At 33.7% G+C, this 21,214-nt stretch overlaps 1 protein-coding gene across 3 annotated transcripts; it reads left to right on the top strand.

Moving 5' to 3' along the window:
* Positions 1–12,833: 12,833 nt before the first annotated feature.
* On the top strand, positions 12,834–20,534 carry LOC141671819 (actin-related protein 3-like). 3 transcript variants are annotated; one of them, XM_074478201.1, is made up of 9 exons: positions 12,834–13,217; positions 13,312–13,774; positions 14,406–14,552; positions 14,719–14,811; positions 15,215–15,334; positions 15,955–16,065; positions 16,335–16,460; positions 16,541–16,639; positions 19,622–20,534. In XM_074478201.1, exons 1-9 carry the CDS (start codon positions 13,171–13,173, stop codon positions 19,691–19,693), a joined length of 1,278 nt encoding a protein of 425 aa, XP_074334302.1. In that variant the 5' UTR covers positions 12,834–13,170; the 3' UTR covers positions 19,694–20,534. The 3 variants fall into 3 exon arrangements, with proteins under 3 accessions (XP_074334302.1, XP_074334311.1, XP_074334292.1); XM_074478210.1 differs by having other exon boundaries at positions 12,838–13,217; positions 19,618–20,534; XM_074478191.1 differs by having other exon boundaries at positions 12,849–13,217; positions 19,986–20,534.
* The last annotated feature ends 680 nt before the right edge of the window (positions 20,535–21,214 follow it).

Raw genomic sequence — 21,214 nt, 5'->3', positions numbered from 1 at the left:
CTCTCAATTTTCCATTTTTTTCATTACGGATTCGGTGAGGCCGGCAATTGAAGCATAGGATCGTTATAGAAATCGGCCGATTTTTCAAAAATCATCGATAAATCGCTTAAAAATCGGTCAAAAATATTTGTCCGATTTGACAGATTTTCGATAAATCGCCGATTAATTATCCGATTTTTTAAAAATCGTCCGATAAATCGTAAATCGGTATCTCAACCGAATAGTTCCGATTTCCGAAATCTGTAACACTGCATAGGATAGGACTATTATACAAATTTGCCCATTTCCAAAATTAATCAATAAATCGGTTAAAAATATTTGACAAATTCGTTAAATCGTCAATAAATTATTCAATTCGTGAAAAATTGCCCGATAAATCACAATTCAGAATAGTTCCAAACTTCCAATTTCAAAATCATTAACCATATATAAGAGTATTTTGAGTGAAGTCATATAATCCTAAAAATTACCCGAAAATGAATATGACATTTTTTATTTATGTTTTTTGTTTATTTCATTCATGTTAATGCACAAGATTTTATTTTATTTATAAAAATTAACCAATTATATGAAAATAAAACTAGCACTTGAAAATGTCTTTACTTGGTCAATTTATATAAGAGAATTTAGTTGAAAAATGACTTTTATATATTTACTTAAAAAAATATTAGTCCCATAGCAGAAAAAAATAGTCCTCCGACTGTCTGAGGCTTTAGTCTGCCACCGGTGACAAGCTCACAAGTACCAGAAATATGTGAATGAAGTAGACATTGTAGCTGATGTTCTTGTACGATATGGATATCATTATATATATTGAATATATTACTAATTTACAAAAATATTGTTATTCTTAAATCACATAAACATATAAGAATTAACAATTAAATTAGGAGAAGAGTTTGAGAAAACAAACAGAGATTGAATATAATCTCGAGTCCGGAAAATTATCTCCTTAAAGCAGTTTTGCCCCGCACCATCCGTGTTTAGCGACCTGCTTCCCAGGATAAAACGAGATACTAGTATAATCGATAAATCGAAAACACTCTCAGTGAACTTGAACTGAGCCCGAGAACTATCACCGGAATATTGGAAAAATTAAGACTAAATAGACCGAGAATTAAAGAGACGACACTTATTTTCCCGACTTAATAAAACTTGTGCCCTAAGACTCTATATTTAGAGAGAGTTTTGAAAGGCCTTGTTTTTCTATTCGATGAGGTACATTGTATTTATAAGAAAAACCAAGGAATAGGTTTGTGCTACACTCGATGTGGTACAAAAACCATTTTTCACATTAAAATGTCACACTTTAGAATATCAGTTCTCATTCACCTTTTACTCATTTTGAGTGTGTAAATATATGTTGGAATCCCCTTGAAGTGGAGAATACGCTCCAATAAATACACACCACTAACACATAATGTGTCTCACTCATACTGAGTCTCAAAACGATTCACAACTTAGTCTAAAATACTAAGTCTGTCCAACAATCCCCCACAAATGAGATTGATGGTCCGCTAGCACGCACCACATAGACAAACAGACACGGAGCTTGAATTGGTGATAGTTTCGGCGGTCAGATATAGCATACGATAGGTAGAGAATGCTCCTTGAACCTTCGTTCGAGTAAGTATATCAACATTACTGGTAGACAGTATGACGCGATGTCCTTGAACTGTTCGACCGTTTGTGTAAACGATGATATACTTATCACTATATTTTTCCTGACTCATCTTGTTCTCATGATTATGTCCATTTTGGCCCTGGAACATCGTCCTGGTTCTGCAAGAATTTCAAAAGAATTGTGCCTCGCAATTCTCCTTTGAAGCGGCTCCACCTCTTTCTCACATAGGTGATTTTTATCTTATAGAGTAACCCGTGTTTACTCAACCGAATTCCATGTATTCAAACTTGAAATTCATGCATTCGTCAAATATCGTTAAAATATAAAGTTTAACCTCGTACCTTACGGGTCTCACTGTTTCATCATAATAGAAATAGGCCAGGGGTTACCCCCACAGTGATTTGGTCATCATGATTTAGTTGTCCCATTGAACCAAGTTCTTGGGATCTCCAGTCAGCAAGGTTGGGTGTCCACCATGACGCCGTTACGCAATAGGCAAGGCCCATTCCTCTCGATGATTTTACAAGTATCTCTGGGTTTAACTAGATTCTTTTGGCTTAAACAGATTCGCTCAGTTTAACCATCTGGTTAGTGGATCCAACTATTATCATTTGACTTTACATAGTCAATTATGATAATTCTCGTTGAGAATAGTTATTTAACGGTATTATATCCTCATCATAGATGTGAGACATACCATTGCATACACAACAATGTGATCCCCCAATTTGCAGATTGATTACACAATATATGCATATTGAATACACGTTTTCCTTGTCATTTAGGAATATCCTTCCAAAGTGGCTATCCAGCCTTTTAACTGAATTTATTTTATGCACCAGACTCGTATTTCATCATGAATCGAGCTAAGTTTAGGATTTCCATGACATGACTGCTAAGTGTGAAATGTATTCTCGAATGACTTTTAAGTTCTTAAAGTCAAATATCTAATTTACATATTATATTCACATAGTACAATTAAATATCTTTCGTATTGCAGTCCAAGCTCACGAGCACATATCATACACCTTAAATCTCATTGCAATCACTTTCAAGTGACCAATTTTCATTGTATTCGTGCATCTACCCAGTTTACCAACTATGTAGCCTGTAGACTTTGTACAATTTTAAAAGTACAACGGACTTGCAATCCTTCTTGAGAGATCTTTATTCATCTATGCTAGGAAAAATATAAATCCATTCTATATATGACAACTTTAGCTTCGTTGATCTCTTCAAGATACACAACACCAACATGTGACATGTATCATCTAAGACTTTTAAAGTCATGAAGATTGTAATCTTCAAATCAAAATGTTTTAATCTCATCAAGATTTTCTAAGATGATCCTCTTGTCATTACTTCCCGTAATGATCATATCACTCACATGCAATCAATTATGACTTGCATATCATGTGTAAATAACACATGCACGCTTGTCAATTCTCTGATTTTGAATCAGTTTGACATCTCATATTGACATATTTCACATTTATGAAATAACTTTACTAGTTATTACTCAAGACTTCCACTTTTTATTGATATTACCAGTTTTTAGCGTCCCAAAAACCAGAAATTTCAATTTACATCATTATCGAGTTTAAGCGTCCTTAAATCGGTAATCCTCATTCATCTAGTTACCAATTTTGAGCGTCCTCGAAATGGCAGCCATACCGTTTATTTTGAAGTCATTGCTTATCATAGCAATATCAAATTTAATATGCCATTATTTCATGTATATGTTGTTTCACTCAACAAGATCACCAAAAATACAGACTTTCTAATATTGCTTTATCTAGAGCAACCCTCAGGTTCACTTAAATAGATATTGCTCCAAATATCTATTTAGAAAGACCGTCTCAATATTCATTGATGCACTTTTAAATTTCACAATACGATAATTTTAGTATCATTTTAATGAACCTTATTCTCAAACTCGAGAATATTTCATAAAGAATATAAGGTCATCATTTTTTACTATAATATTTTATTTTTAGTCTGACCTTTTACTTCCTTCCGACCCACATATATTTTTTAAACAATATTCTGTCAAATAGAATCACTCTCTCTATTTCTTATCATCCTTTCTCCCACAAAGTACATAGAGAGAACATACACAATCCATTTTATAGTATACGTGCTAGAAAATCTTGATTTATTGACTTCTCAATAATAGTCAAATTTTCTCTTGATATATTCACTTATCAAGGAATTATGCGAGAAGCGCATTGTTTTTATTAAATTTACAGGTTTACCTTCAAACAAATTATCAAGACATTTGGGACTAGCAATTACCCAAGTCTTTTGCTCTCTACAGGTTCATCCTCACATTCATCCAATAACTCGTAATTTTATTTAGATGACTTTTAATTACAGATCTACTAGGAACTACTAGCTTATCGCATAAGCATTCCTAAACTCTGTAATAGTATTCTTACAAATCTCAAAAATTAGATTCATATATCAGATATTATTAGACTCGACCATTGTCTATGTATCCATCCAAAATATCTCAATTGATTTTGGATCTCATGCTACCAACAGAGGTATTGGTATCAAGTTTCGAGCTACCCCACAGTTCAACTATTTTCAAGAATGTTTCATTACATTCCACTATTCATAGAAAATTCAATAATTTTCTATTCTAGATACCCCCACAATTTTAATATTTCACAAAATGTTAGAAAATGGAAAGTTTGAGGCATGTTTTAGACATGTACTTAATGTAATTTCCTAAATCTAATTGTTGGAGGTTGTTCCTTGTAATGAGGACTTAAACTTTCATGTTTGGATCGAAGTCATTTTCTTAGTGTAATCCATAAAGAAATTGAGTTGAAGTTAGTAGCTTGAAAAGGGTTGTGTGGGTTTGTCTCACATTGATTAAGTAAGCGGGGAATTTTACTTAATGTTTAATTATAATATTTAATGACTTATTATATTATTTTAATATGAATATTGAATCTGAATATCAGGATTTGGTGTAATGCACTGAACTGATTATCCACCGGGGTACAAAGTGTGCATTATCCACCGGGGTACAAAGTGTACATTATCCGTCGGGGTACAAAGTGTGCATTATCCACCGGGGTTCAAAGTGTATATTATCCGATTAACCAATTTATAAACGCTGGAGTAGATCCGGGGTAATAAGTGAGCATTATCCATCGGTGTACAATGTATGGATTATCCATCGGTGTACTAAGCATTATCCACCGGAGATGGGTTGTTTCTGATTCTGAAAATATTCATTAAATGCATATAAGTCAGAATATTTACTTTAATTAATATAACATATTCAGTTATGTTTTGGGATGTAATATATATATACTGAACAAAACGTTTTGGAATATAGGTGGTTGAAATATACATATGTAAAAACCTAGCTATCATCTCCCTCTTTCTCTCTCCTCCAAAATTATATAGATTAGCATAGGTTTGGCGACTGAGGTCCGATCGCTGTTTGTACATCGCGTTGCTGTGAACCGGTGTGTTGTTTCTATTTTATCCTGGGAGGGTTATTGCAGTCTCTGAACACAGTAAGTGAGGGCAATAAACTCTTCAAGAACATCATCTTCCTCTTGAGGGATTGGTGACTCAGCTGTGATTGAAAGTTTCATTACACTAAGCTTTCTTTCTCTTCTTACTTTTCTTTTACAGTTGTTGATTATATTTTATTTACGACCTTCGTGTTTTGTTTTGTTATTGGTGTTATTGCCTAGTTCTTGTTATTGGTTATATAATTGCCTCATTGTGTTTATTCAGTATAGTAGTAATTTACTATTGTTGCTTTCCCAACAATGTTGAAGAGTTTATTTGTTATATAGCTATTTAACGAGATGGTTAACGAAGCTGATATTGTTGGTGAGACTCATGTTGTTGTTGGTTCTGGTTCTGGAGTTACTGCGTCCACCATAGATTGGACCACGTATACATTTCCACAACCTATTGATTTATCGGGCATGCCTGATAAATTCAGTGGGGGGGGCTTCTTTTTCTCGCTAGCAGAAAAAAGATGAAGATCTGGTTAACTGTTAAGGGTCTATGGCCAGTGGTACAGTATGATCCTCCTGTTGTGGATCAAGAAAAGCATGAAACTATGACTGTTTATGCGCTATGGACTGAGAAGGATGGGGTGGCTAGGGCTGCCATTCTGGATGCTTTAGCGAACACTCTGTTTGATGTTTATTCATCGGATGCTTATAGTGCTAAGGGGTTGTGGGAGAAGCTGGACCAAACCCATAAAACTGATTCTCAAGGTCTTGAGAAGTATTCTGTGGCGAGGTTTCTTGAGTTCAAGCTGGTGGATACCAGGTCCATGACTGAGCAAGTACATGAGTTTGAGATGTTGGTGCATGTTTTGGGTGAGTTTGGAATGGACTTACCTGAGAAGTTTAAGGTGATGGTTGTGATTGAAAAACTCCCTAAGTCTTGGGAGGAGTTTGCTCTCTCCCTGAAAAGACAGAAAGGAGAGATCACATGGACAAACCTTATGTTGGACATCTATGTGCAGGAACATCACAAGTCCAAACAAGGACATGTGATGCCTGTTGAACATGGGAGTAGTCCGAAGGTGAACGTAGTGACTGTTGGGCAGAAAAGGAAATCTGTCAGTAAGAAGGATAACACTAAACCGAAAAATGACAAGAACAAGGCTAAGAAACCAAAGGCAAAAAAACCTTGTTGGTCTTGTGGACAGGGTGGTCGTTGGAGTAAAGACTGTCATGTGAAGAAAACAAAGAAAGCTGGAGTGGTAGCTCAAGCAAACACTGTGCTTGGACTTGCAACCACTAGTGGGCATGTGGCTAACATGGTTGTTGGTGAGGTTGTTGCCTCTGACGCCAACGACGGGTATGTTAACTACAACCCTGAACTACTTTCCACTTATCTGTCCAATGAATGGTTGATTTATACTTGAGCTAATGTGCATATTTATGTTGATATTACTCTGTTTGTATCTTATCAATAGACTCATGGAGTGACAGTGACGATGGGGAATGCTAGTGCTGCTCAAGTGCTTGGAATATGAAACGTGGACCTGAAGTTTGCTTCTGGGCGGATTCTATCTCTCACTAGAGTGCATCATGTTCCCTCTATTCGTAGAAACATTATTAGTGGAAGCAGTTTAGTTAAGAATGACTTTGAACTTTCTCTCAAATGTAATAAAGTAGTTATTACACATACTGGTACTTTTTATGGCAAGGGTTACTTGTCTGACTGTTTATTTTTAATAAATGTGGAGCCTGTTTTAGGCAGTTTTATTAATGATAGTGTTGCACCTTCTGTTAATTATGTAGAATCATCTGATTTGTGGCACTTACGACTTGGTCATTAAAATTTTGGTGCTCTAAAGAACATGATGAATTTAGAGTTGATTCCAAAGCATGCCATTGATAAGAAAACTAAATGTCAAGTATCTGTGACTGCTAAATTAACAAGGAAACCATTTCATAATGTTGTTAGGGATTCTGACTTGTTAGATTTAGTACACACAGACATATGTGAATCTGGTGGTGTGTTGACTAAGGATCATTGTAGATATTTCATTACCTTTATAGATGACTGTAGTAGATATTGTTATGTTTATTTGCTTAAACATAAAGATGAATCACTAGATAAATTCATTATGTTTAAAAATGAAGCTGAAATATAAACTGACAAAGTACTTAAAAGATTGAGATCGGATAGAGGTGGTGAGTATACAAGTACCTCGTTTAATGAATTTTGCGCAAACAATGGTATAGTTCATGAGTTGACTCCACCATACACACATGAGTCTAATGGGGTGGCAGAGCGAAAGAACAGAACTTTTAAAGATATGATTAACAATATGCTGATTAATTCGGGGTTTCCTAAGTACATGTAGGGAGATGCTCTGAAAACGGCGTGCCATATTCTGAACAGAGTCCCTCTAAAACACATGGATAAGACACCTTATGAATTATGGAGAAAGCGTAAAATTAGTTTGAATTATCTTCGTGTGTGGGGGTGCCTAGCCAAGGTGCTTATCCCTGAACACAAGAGAAAGAAACTAGGACCGAAAACTATTGATTGTGTCTTTCTGGGTTATCTTGAAACCACAATTGCTATGAGATTTTTAGTCTTAAAATATGACATAGATGGTATTGTGGCGAATACGATAGTTGAGTTTCGTGATGCAATATTCTTTGAGGATGTATTCCCTATGAAGAATGGTATACCTCAAGGTACTTCTAATGATGATCCCACTCACACATCGAGTTCCATTCTCGATCATGTGGAAAGGATGACGAATGTGGGGGGTAATAACTTTACTCCTAACGAAGTAGAGGAACCTAGAAGGTGTAAGCGTTCAAGGCTAGTCAAGGACTTTGGAAATGATTACATCACTTACAATGTCGAGGACGAACCTTTAACTTTCCGCCAGGCCATGGATTCTTCGGAATCAAGGTACTGGAAAGGCGCTGTGAAGAGTGAGATGGACTCTATTGTTTCTAATGAAACATGGGAGTTATTCGATCTCCCTCTTGGGTATTCTACTATTGGATGTAAGTGGATTTTCAAGAGGAAATTAAACCCTGATGGCTCAGTAGATAAGTACAAGGCTAGGCTAGTTGCTAAGGGCTTTAGGCAAAGAAAATGAATTGACTATTTTGATACATACTCTCTTGTTGCTAGAATGACAACAATCAGATTTCTTATTGCATTGGCTTCCGTACATTGTTTTATCATCCATCAGATGGATGTAAAGAAAGCTTTTCTTCATGGTGACCTTGAAGAAAAGATTTTAATGGATCAACCTGAGGGATTTGTTGCTTCTGGTAACGAGAGGAAAGTATGTAAGTTAGTCAAATCCATTTATGACCTAAAACAAGCTCCTATAGACTGGCACAAGAAGTTTGATGAAACTGTTTTAGGCTTTGAGTTTTTAGTTAATGAAAGTGACAAGTGTGTCTACTATAAGGTTAGAGGAAATGAATGTGTGATTGTGTGCCTATATGTGGATGACATTCTGTTGTTTGGAACCAATATTGAGATTATTAACGAGATAAAGAGTTTCTTGAAAATGCACTTTGAGATGAATGATATAGGTGAAGCTAGTGTGATTCTTGGGATCAAGTTGACTCGGTCAATCGATGGAATAACCTTATCTCAGTCTCATTATATAGAGAAATCTATACTTGAGAAGTATGGTTATTCAAATTGTAGAATCGCCAGTACTCCATTCGATCCTAAAGTCGGCCTTATCAAGAATAGTTCAGGTGTTCCTGTGTCTCAGTTAAGGTATTCTCAGATTATTGGGAATTTGCAATATCTTACTAATGTGACTAGACCATATATTTCTTATTCCGTGTCTAAGTTAGCTAGATATACAAACTGTCCGAACAAGACTCATTGGGAGGCACCAGATAGAGTTCTTAGATATCTCAAGGGAACAATTTCTCTTGGCTTGCATTATCAGAGATTTCCGGGGGTACCCGAGGGGTACAGTGATGCAAGTTGAATAGTAAAGAAATCTGGTTCCAATGGAGGGACGGGATATGTGTTTACCCTTGCGGGTGGAACAGTGTCCTGGAAGTTGTCTAGATAGACTTTGATTACTCGGTCTACTTTTGAGGCTGAGTTGTGTGCACTTGATTCCACGGGGACGGAGGCTGAATGGTTACATGGACTCATGAGTATGTTACCTGTAGTAAGCAAGCCGCTTCCTGCCATTTCTGTTCATTGTGATAGCCGTACAACTATCGACAAAGTCAGAAGTGTGAAGTATAATGCTAAAACAAAGAGACACATCCAAGTTAGACTTAAGTCTATAAGGGGTCTTTTGTCTGATAGGATTATTGCTATTGAGTTCATATGAACTCTGGATAATATATCTGATCCTTTGACTAAGGGGCTTGAGTGTGCTGTGGTCCTTAAGTAGAGTTTGGGGATGGGACTGGTAACCCATCATGGTTCATCTACAGCGAGAACCCAATACACCTGAGAGGATATCCCTCGAAGTGTATTCAATGTGGTAATAACAAGTTGTAAGGATGAATCGGTAGTACCTTTACTATATATAGACCGATACTTACGTATCTGAGTCTATCCCCTGGAAACCTCAAAAGGTACTGAAACTGCAAGTATAGCAAGAGTTTTATAACTCTGAATGAGGTCAAGTCGTAAGACGAGATGTTAGCTGTACATCTTTGGAGATGCCCAGCTAAGCGAATGTTATTGCGAGGTCGCAATTAGAGGAAATGGTTATTCCTTGAAGCATTCGACGAACAGGATCGAGACACGACCATAACGTCTCAAAGCCGTAGATCTGACCATAGCCTTTGACTTGTCGTCGTCTATGGAGTGTGGTTATACTTCACGGATAAAGATTCAAGGTAAAATATTCCATCTATATCCGGTAGCCATCGAAGTAGAGGACTTAGGAGGGTTCAAACCCGGGAGGGTACCGACTCTGAAAAGCAAGTCATAATAAAATCTGATATGCATTTCTGTATGGATTTGTGGGGGATTGTTAGAAAATGGAAAGTTTGAGGCATGTTTTAGACATGTTCTTAATGTAATTTCCTAAATCTAATTATTGAAGGTTGTTCCTTGTAATGAGGACTTAAACTTTCATGTTTGGATCTAAGTCATTTTCTTAGTATAATCCATAAAGAAATTGAGTTGAAGTTAGTAGCTTGAAAAGGGTTGTGTGGGTTTGTCCCACATTGATTAAGTAAGCGAGGAATTTTACTTATTGTTTAATTATAATATTTACTGACTTATAATATTATTTTAATATAAATATTGAATCTGAATATCAGGATTTGGTATAATGCACTGAACTGATTATCCACCGGGGTACAAAGTGTGCATTATCCACTGGGGTACAAAGTGTACATTATCCGTCGGGGTACAAAGTGTACATTATCCGTCGGGGTACAAAATGTGCATTATCCATCGGGGTTTAAAGTGTATATAATCCGTCAAGGTAATAAGTGAGCATTATCCATCGGTGTACAATGTATGGATTATCCATCGGTGTATTAAGCATTATCCACCGAGGATGGGCTGTTTCTGATTCTGAAAATATTCATTAAATGCATTTAAGTCAGAATATTTATTTTAATTAATATAACATATTCAGTTATGTTTTGGGATGTAATATATATATATATATATATATATATACTAAACAAAACGTTTTGGAATATAGGAAGTTGGAATATACATACATAAAATCCTAGCTATCATCTTCCTCTTTTTCTCTCCTCCAAAATTATACAGATTAGCATAGGTTTGGCGACTGAGGTCTGATCGCTGTTTGTATATCGAATTGCCGTGAACCGGTGTGCTGTTGCTATTTTATCCTGGGAGGGTTATTGTAGTCTCTGAACACAGTAAGTGGGGACAATAAACTCTTCAAGAACAACCTCTTCCTCTTGAGGGATTGGTGACTCAGCCGTGATTGAAAGTTTTACTACGCTAACCTTTCTTTCTCTTCTTAATTTTCTTTTATAGTTGCTGATTATATTTTATTTACGACCTTCGTGTTTTGTTTTTGTTATTGGTGCTATTGCCTTGTTCTTGTTATTGGTTATATAACGGGTTAAATATCAAAGTGGTCACTCAACTGAACGTCATATATCAGTTTAATCATCAAAGTTAACGGGGTATCATTTGAATCACTAAAGTCATAATAAATATCATACATATACCTCAAAATATGTTCTCGAGAATTAAAATTTATTTTATGGAGTTCTATATATTTTTCTTGAAACCTATTACAACCAAATGAAAATGTATGAATTCTAGTATTTTGTATAATATAATAAGATTTTTTAAAATTTATCTACTATTTATTTTTAATTTTGTAGTCATTTTCTTTATTTAAATAAAAATAATTAGTAGATAAATTTTTAAAAATCTCAAAAAATCATCTAAAATACTATGAATATATAACTTTTCATTTGGTTATAATAGGATTTTAAAAAAATGTTTAGAACTCCATAAAATAAATTTTAATTCTCGAGCACATATTTTGAGGTATCTATTTGATATTTATTATTACTTTAATGATCCAAATGATACCCCGTTAAATTTGATGATTAAACTAATATATGACCTTCAGTCGAGTGACCACTTTGATATTTAACCCGTTATATAACTGACTAATTATGTTTATTTAGTGGTCGTACTATTGTTTTTCCCAACATATTCACCTTTTACTCATTTTGGGCGTGTAAATATGCATTAGAATCTCCTCGAAGTGGAGAATACGCTCCAATAAATTCACACCACTAACACATAACGTGTCTCGCTTATACAGAGTATCAAAATAATTCACAACTTAATCTAAAATACTAAGTTTGTCTTGTTGATACGTCATTCCTAAGCAGACATCTCTAAGTAATCCTATTACATTTTTCTTTATCCAAAGAATCTGCTCCATCTATTACCTGCATGCTGCATTGTGCAGCACTGCAGTCTAGAGAGAACCAAGTTTCATTCATTACATATCAATATTTTGGATTGGCAAAATGTAATATTTTCTCCCTGCCGTTTCATATACAGGTCCCAAGCTTTTATTATTATAGTAGACCTGCTCAACTGTTTTACAAGTGAAATGATACTCTGCATTGGATTATTTATTTCTTATTGATTCTTCTTGATCAGTCTCTGAGCTCTATAGCTAGCTATGATTCAAGTTATATGAAAAGGTACTCGTGTACAATTAACAGCTGAGCAATTTTTTTTTCCTGTTATGTTTTAATTTTCTAAATGCAGACATCACAGAAGAACAAGGACACACTTTCTTTGTTGTTTGGCCTTTAAATTTCTAGCTAGTCTAAAAAATGCAACCAACTACAATCAAATGTCAAATTAAGTGAACATCAGTCATGAGGGGCCTGGACAATGATACAGCTATATGAACACCTACTGCCTACTCAGCTGTCTGAGTTGAAATTTCTTGACTTCTGGCAGCAAATATAACATCTCCATCAAAAACCTAACAAAAGAGGAAAAATAACATGTAAATATCAAAAAATGAAAAATGCATTGAAACCTTGTACTACTTTGTTGAGATATTAATATGATTATGTTAAGATCAACTCCTAATACTTTAAGATTTTGCTAATTTAACATGATATTAGAATTTTTGTCAAAAAAAAATATAATAACTCTCGTGTTGTATTAATGTTGGATTTAAAATGGGACGAGATCTTCCCTAATAATGAAAAATCGAATTTATTTGTTACTCAATTTTTAATTAAATCTAGAAATATTGTACTATATATTGTATAGCCAAAGGAAGTTGTTGAGTTGTTTGATTGCAAAGTAAAGAATCAAACAGTTCTATTACGAGAACTAACAACAACATTAATCAATCCTTCTACACACATTGCAATTGTATTTATCCCCATTTTTATTTCTTGATTTAAATGAAATGAATAGAATTGAAAATACGACCTTTATTTTATCACCCAAAAATTAACATCTTCAATTTCACTATGATCTTCATCCAACATCAATTTTGCCTCTTTTTTCATAAAGTTTCAATCTTTTTGTTCTAATTTCAAATTCTCATGGACCCCATCTCACGCCCTGCTATTGTCATTGATAATGGAACTGGGTATGTGTTCTTTTTGATTTTATGTTGTAGATTCTTTGTGTTTTTTGTAATGCACACCAGATGTTTGATTAATGTCTCTGTGAAATTTTTTTAGGTATACGAAAATGGGGTTTGCGGGTAATGTCGAGCCGTGTTTTGTACAGCCTACTGTTGTAGCTATTAATGAATCTTTTGTTAAGCAACCGAGAAGTGCAGTGAAGAACAGTAATTGGTTAGCGCAACATAGTGCTGGGGTGATGGCTGATCTTGATTTCTTTATTGGTGATGAAGGAATTTCGAGATCGAAATCTAGTAATACTTATAATCTTAGTTATCCTATTAAGTATGGTCAGGTTGATAATTGGGATGCAATGGAACGGTATTGGCAACAATGTATATTTAATTATTTGCGCTGTGATCCTGAGGATCATTATTTTCTTTTGACTGAGAGTCCGCTTACTGCACCAGAGAGTCGGGAGTATATAGGTGAAATTATGTTTGAGACGTTTAATGTGCCTGGTCTTTACATTGCGGTGCAGCCAGTGCTTGCGTTAGCGGCTGGATATACTACATCTAAGGTTGGTTTTAACATCCTGATTATTCAACTTGATGGGGAACTATTTAAGATGATCTGTATTTTCAGGTTATCTAATCAAAAAAGATTTCGTCACGGGAAACTTAATTTGTTGCAAGTTCCAATACTAATTTACTGAAATTTATGTAGAAGTTTAATACTAATATTTAGTGCATTTTATCAAAAATGAAATATGCCTAGAATAGAAAGCAAGAGACTTTAAAGTTTCAGTGAAGAGGTTATAAGCCTTGTCTTATATACTTTAATGTCCAAAAACTTATGTGATCTTCCTGATCAATAAAGTACCATTCAATTTGCAACTTTAAACATTACTTCCTTTAGTTCCATCTTACAATACTTGGGTTTCCAAGTTGCTATTGTACTTTTTACACCCTAGAACTTGGAGATTTAATGTGACTGATGAGTTTATGAATCTTATCACAAGATGTTAATCTCTGCAAAAAGTGAAACTACTACAGTAAAGAGGAGTTTATGTTAATCATGAAGTTGATTACCAGTTCACACAGTCACACTGCTTTTTTATACCAAATGAGCGCGCTAATATATTTTGAATATCTGTTAAAAATACTTTGCACATTTTTCTTAGTATATTAACATAAATCTACACTTTTCAGTGTGAGATGACAGGAGTGGTAGTAGATGTTGGTGATGGGGCTACCCATGTTGTACCTGTTGCAGATGGTTATGTTATTGGCAGCAGCATTAGGTCAATTCCTCTTTCAGGGAAAGATGTGACTCTATTTATTCAGCAACTCATGCGGGTACTTAATCTAAAATTCTGTCTTTGTATTACTTTCAATATTATTTTGAACCTTAAGTAGAGTATTCCTAAAGGCAGAGTGATCAAATACGGATGAAATTATCCTTGACTTTAACTTAAATACAGTAGTTCTTATGGAGTATTCATTTTGACACTCTCTTATGCAGGAAAGAGGGGAGCATATTCCTCCTGAAGATTCTCTTGAAGTAGCTCGAAAAGTCAAGGAATCTTATTGCTACACTTGCTCTGATATTGTCAAGGTAATCTTTTGTAACTCTCTAGCTGAAACAAACAAAGACTTGTGAACTGTAAGTATAAGTATATATTTCATTGTGCGTGGACTTCATGCATGCTACGTTGAATGGAGTTAAAAAAGTATTTTATGTTGGCTTTAAGATCCTGAATATTTCTTTCGCAAGTTTTAAAACCTAATAGCAGCTGAAACAGAAAACCTGGTGTTCTGTCATTACAGTTGTATTACTCTAGCATATGGACTTAGTCTCATCCTCAGGCTTTCTTCATTCTTGATATTGATGTGACTTTTCAGTTGTGCATAGTGCAAATCTGTCTTTCCCAACTACTATAAGATTGCCAAATATCTATAAGCTTGAAACTTAAATCACATTTATACTTTAGCTATTATCTGTGCACTGCATCATTCAGGAATACAATAAGCATGACAAGGAACCATCAAAGTACATCAAGCAATGGAAAGATATCAAACCTAAGACTGGAGCACCATATACTTGTGATGTTGGATATGAACGATTTCTTGGTCCTGAGGTCTGCAAATCTTCTCTCCCTTTTATATTTGACTGTTAAATTTATTTTGGTTCATCAGTTTGCATTTTTAAGGGCCTCCTTTAATTTCCATTTGGTTTGAAAATATTGTAAGAGTCAAGACCTGATAATTAACGTAGTCATCATTTTGTTCATCTGTGCAACACTTTCATTTCTTGTTGTACCAAATGTTGAGTCAAGTCTCAAAACAGGTTAATGGAAAGATTAATATCGGGGATTGTTTAGTTTAATTGTGGCTATAGCTTTCTGGTACAAGCTGCTGCTTACAAAAATCCTTAGCAAGGTATATGCATATGAAGGTCTTTGAAATTCATTTTTTATAATTACCACAGGTTAATTATGATAAATCTCGAATACAGGAGCGTTGAGATGAGAGTCTTCACTAGTTTAACCTTTTTTTTGGTGATTGTTGAATTTTATTATGTTCCCTAATAATGACTTACCAGTCAAAAGACCAATCTGACAATATGCATGGGAGTTGTTAGTGTTACATAAATAATTTTTTTATAAAACTAACAAAATGTTATGCCCATGACATAGATGTTTTTTTTAATGCAATAATGCTATAAATAGTGTGATACTCATTTGGCCTGTATGTGCAGATTTTCTTCAGCCCAGAGATATACAGTGGTGAGCTTACTAGCTCTCTACCTGAAGTAATTGATAAGTGTATTCAGTCTGCACCTATTGATACAAGAAGGGCCTTGTATAAGGTGATCTTTTATAATAATTTAGAAATAGTTTTCGCTTTTATTCTTTAGATTTTGGAAATCAGCTAAAATTTACAGAGATTGATAGAGTAGTATTTTGAAATATTCTCAAATTTGGACCTCTTTTTTACGGTAAATATTGTAATGAGCATATCATAAGTCTTACCTGCTAAACTGATTTTCTTCTTTATTCTATGCTGCACTGATGGCTTACAATTAGTATATAGATTACTTCCACATTATTATGCATTTGTTATTTGTCTTTATTTCAGAATATAGTGTTGTCTGGAGGATCGACCATGTTCAAAGATTTTCACCGAAGATTACAACGGGATTTAAAAAAGCTAGTGGATGCTCGGATTCTTAAATCTGATGCTCGGGGAATTGGTGGAATCAAAGTAAGTTGTTTCTCATATATATTTCTGATTTTTTCTATATAAATAATACATCATCGACATGATTCATTCTTTAATACCAGGCAAAACCGGTAGACGTTAATGTAGTTAGTCATCCTATTCAAAGATGTGCAGTTTGGTTTGGAGGCTCTGTTCTTGCATCAACACCTGAATTTTTTCCTGTATGTTCTCTAAAACTCTACTTGGTAAAGTCATGTTAGTCATATCTTGTCTTCTTTATATAATTACAGCGTTAGCGTCTCATGCTTTACTTGAACACGTAACTAGGTTTGCCACTTTGAGCAGCAGAATTTAAGCAAAAATTAACTGTGCGTCATGTTTAAACCTATCAAGAATAAATGATCAATAATAATACTATGAAGAATAAGTTCAATTTGCAGAATGTATCACATCTTCACCTTTGTTAAGGTGGCACTGGATTAACTTTAATAGTTCACTGGTCATTTTGCTTAACATGAAGTTTTCTTCCTTGGGTTATACCACATGCTCGTGTTTCAGGACCTATAAGTATATTTAAGTCTAGTTACATAGATATGCGAGGATCTTTAATTTACTTTCAAATTTGTAGGATCAAGTAATACCATAAGGAAAATATATTAAGGTAATAGAGAAATAGGTTAAGTCGTAATTTGAATATAGCATTTAAGGTTCCAGAGAGAACCCTCTTAGAAAGAGAAAATGATATCCAAAATGAGATTCTAAATTTTTTTTGATTATTTTTACAAAATAATTATATATTTGCGTTTCAATTGTCATTATATGTTTTTAAAATCAATATTTGATTCATTAACTGAATGTTGAAAACTATGTAATGAAATTTTCAAAGTTTTTAACTAAGATTTAAAAACGGATTCGTAAAATTTATGAGCTCAGTTAAACGGACTCTTCAATTTTTCCATACCTGTGTTGATTGGGGACATGACATGGGCGTGGTCGTGTGGGTGTGAGATCGTGTGGGTGTGGGATTTGAGTTGGATCCTTCATATAAAAACTGGATACTTTGACTTCAAAAATTAAAGTTCAATATGATTTATAAGGCCTCACAACAACTTAATTCGAGAGAGGGATATCCATAGATTACTATTTTTATGTTAGTCTTAGGAATTATGCTATAAATATGACATAAAACAAATATGTATATGTTTTCTTTGTTTAGTAGAAGGCACTAATTTATAAATGCAAAGTATAAAAATTAGGTATAACTTCACTTATGTGAAAGTTATCAGTTGAATCCCCACACCCGTGTCCAATTTCGGATCCATATCCATGAATCCTAATTTTTTTATAAACTAAAAGTCTGACACGGATCTGCACCCGTGTATGACACTCGGGTAACATAGTTAATGAGAATCTAAAACAGAATCTTAAAATGTATGAAATAAAAAACATATTCTAATTTGTTTTTCATAATTTTTTATATTTACAAAAAAATTGTTGTTTGTGCTATTGGAAGCACAATATAGATGTAAAATATTTATACTATTTTTTTCATTTTTAATGTTATTTTTTTGGAGAAGGTTCTCTCGTTCTCTTTTTAAGAGGGTTCTCTTTTAAACTTTGACATAAATAAAATAGTGCGTCTGTAAAGAGAGAGACAGAGAAGTTAAATGGAGATCACTATTTCATAAGAGACCTTGGAGACCATATATGTTCATCAATTAAAATATTATAAAATGTATAGTTTTGCAAAGTATGTTGTATAAAAATCATTGTATCGTTGGAAATGTAGAAATTATGTTAACAAGCAAAACACGTATGTTCTCAAAGATGAACATTGTTTGTACAATAATATGTTTTGCAATGTTCTACTTGCAAAATATACAAAATTTTCAATAAAATAGTGATATTTGTAGATAACGATTCACAAAATAATATGTCTTGCAGTATTTTGCTTGCAGAACATATATGGTGATGCAAAACAAGGTATTAAAAATAATTAAAGGATAGATAAATGTGAATTAACCGCAAAAAACTCACGCCTAAGGTGATCCAACCGAAGAAGAATCACTACCCTTAGGATTTCTCAACAGCAGAAGAGAATTTTGTTAGGATTGCAACCCATAACAAGAGAGAAACAATTATCAATTCAATAATCAATCAATTCTATTCTTATAGTAAAAGTTAACATCAGCTTATATAGCCACATAAGAGTAAAACCCTAAACTTAGTGATCAAGTAACGATCTTCTAATAAAGGAAACAAATCCTTTCTTATTTTCTATTATAATCTAGAATATTCTTACACATATAATATAATACTAGTATATAACCCGTGCGATGCACGATTATTTTTATCATTATATATTGTAAAATAAATTTTTAATATATTGCCGTTGGGATTCGAACCTTATACCCTAGTATATATGCACCACGGTTATTTTTTATCATTATCTATTGTAAATTATAATTTTAATATATTGCTGGTAGGATTCAAACCTTATAATTTTTGTATAATAATTTTTAAGATTATATCTAACGGTTCTGATCAGTTTGATTTGACGGCTCTGGATTGAGTGACCAAGGACCAATAACCAAATTTTTAATGTTTCGTGTTTAATATAATAGTATAGATAAATTAAACCAAATAACATTAAGTCTAATCCTAACTAATAACATAAAATATATACAAACTAATATTTTAATTCTTCGTTTGGCATCATATGGTCTCCAAGGTTTCCAATGAAATAGTGATCTTCGTAGAACTTAACTTTTTTGGACAGAGGTTGTGTGTGGGACAAAGAGCTTAAACCTAACATCCTACTTAATTTGTAGTTTGATACTGTGTTTCGATGTTAGATTGGTCATATTAATTAATGTTATTGTTTTAAAATGCACATTTTTAATAACAAAAATCTAATTCGTTACATCGAGAGTGGTGTAGTGGATTTAATACGGAAGCACGACAACCTGTAAAGAAACCCAAAGAGATTTAGGCTGGACAATAATTTGGGCTATGGAATTCTATTAATTTGATAAATCTGAAATTAGTTGAATATATAAATAGTTATCTCTTTAACAAGGGAAAGCTATCTTTAAGAGTTCAATTTTTTGTAAGCAAAATAGTTTAGTATTACTTTAAGTAAGAATTGATTCTTGTAATCACCACATTATTATTTTTATGTTTGGGAATTTTCTTCTAGGAAGTATCCCAAAAAACCTGGCGTGTTAACCCTGTCCCTGTCAGTGTCAGAAACTTATGAAAGGCGTGTTCAGTGAGTATTATATTGCCCAATTTATTATGCTTCAAGAGCGCCTCACATTGAAAAGGGCTACTACTTCTAAACTTGAGAGCTTCTCGTTGACATGGTAACATCTTTTTGTTGGTGATGTGGATCTGACCAGGCAGGACCTCTTCACACAGATACCGATAGTTTTATTTTTAATCTTTTTGAGGCAGCAAATTAGTATAGTCCTTTCCTTAGTGAGCAATGAGTAGCTACAAGGTGAATGTGAATTTTTTAGTACGATCACCCACCGTGGATCCTAATTAGTAATGTCTACTTGACAGGCATGTCACGCAAAAGCAGAGTATGAGGAACACGGGGCAAGCATATGTCGAACTAATCCTGTTTTCAAGGGAATGTATCGATAGAGAGATCCATTTGAGCTGATAGTTCTAAAATTATCTGTAGTTTGTGTTGTTGCAAATCAAATTGCTAGTTGTATCTGAAGCCACTACTGGAAAAACATAGCTCTGCTTCGCTTTCATGTAGATATATACTGGACAGCCCTCAGGAGGTAGTATACATATTTTATTCCAACTCGCTTAATTCTATTCTTGCATTCTTTTGGTAGCTAGCAACTGCCTGTGGAGCCATGATATACAATGATGCTGTAGGTGGATGTAGTCGCGATTTCAGCTAAGAGATGACTGGCATATAGTTTCTAGAATAGTTTAGTCCTTTTCCATCTTTTTCATTGTAAATTGTAATTATTCCACTATAGTATGACAGTGTAGGTTTTCAATTCATACTGATTCAACTGCTGGTATAGCCATTGGAAATTTGATTTTCGGTTACTTGAAAAGGAATAAAACTAGTTGCCATTGGAAATTTGATTTTCGGTTATTTGAAAAGGAAAAAAACTAGTTGCCCACTATGTCTACCATGTTCGTTAGTTTGTGATTCCTTTCAATTTCAATGTACTAAACATGCGATTTGAGGGAGTATTTAAGATCTGGATGTGATAAACATTGCGCACTTAAATGACACAATTACTTTTTACACTTGCAATTATCCAAACAAATTTGTTTTAATTCTTAATTTTCTTTGAAAAAATTGGTTGTTGATGTGTTGCTCATAAAAGTATATTTTTAATAATAATTTTAGAAATATATCTAAAAGTCACCTGGAATTCATATTTGTGCTTTTACTATATCCAGTTAGAGTTTGTCCTCCTTTTATAAATACATCCTTCTCACTGCCTTAATTTTCTTATAAAAAGCGACGACTTTTTTTTATCTAATTTAATGGAAGATAAATTTTATTATCTAATTTAATTAGATAAATCTTATTATCTAATTGTCTTATGATGTTTTACTTATAATACGCATATAATGTCTATATTATGACATAGGTATTTGATAAATACAGTTTGGAAAAAAAAATTAAGTGCTACATCTCATGGAGGTACATATTTGTTGTTTGGTTAATTTACATGCAAAGTGTTTACTAATTAAACTGCAACAACCGAGTAGATTTGACAACATTTTATGATCTTGTAGCGTAGAATTTGGTG

The sequence above is a fragment of the Apium graveolens genome, chromosome 1, assembly GCF_009905375.1.
Source record: "Apium graveolens cultivar Ventura chromosome 1, ASM990537v1, whole genome shotgun sequence".
NCBI lineage: Eukaryota > Viridiplantae > Streptophyta > Magnoliopsida > Apiales > Apiaceae > Apium > Apium graveolens.
This window is presented reverse-complemented; position numbering and strand designations above follow the sequence as displayed.

Excerpts from the sequence above, each read along its gene's own strand:
- LOC141671819 (XM_074478191.1), top strand. The coding sequence starts at position 13,171 with ATGGACCCCATCTCACGCCCTGCTATTGTCATTGATAATGGAACTGG. Across the intron at positions 13,775-14,405 it reads CTGGATATACTACATCTAAG|TGTGAGATGACAGGAGTGGT; the intron begins GTTGGTTTTAAC and ends TACACTTTTCAG. Across the intron at positions 16,461-16,540 it reads GGGGAATTGGTGGAATCAAA|GCAAAACCGGTAGACGTTAA; the intron begins GTAAGTTGTTTC and ends CTTTAATACCAG.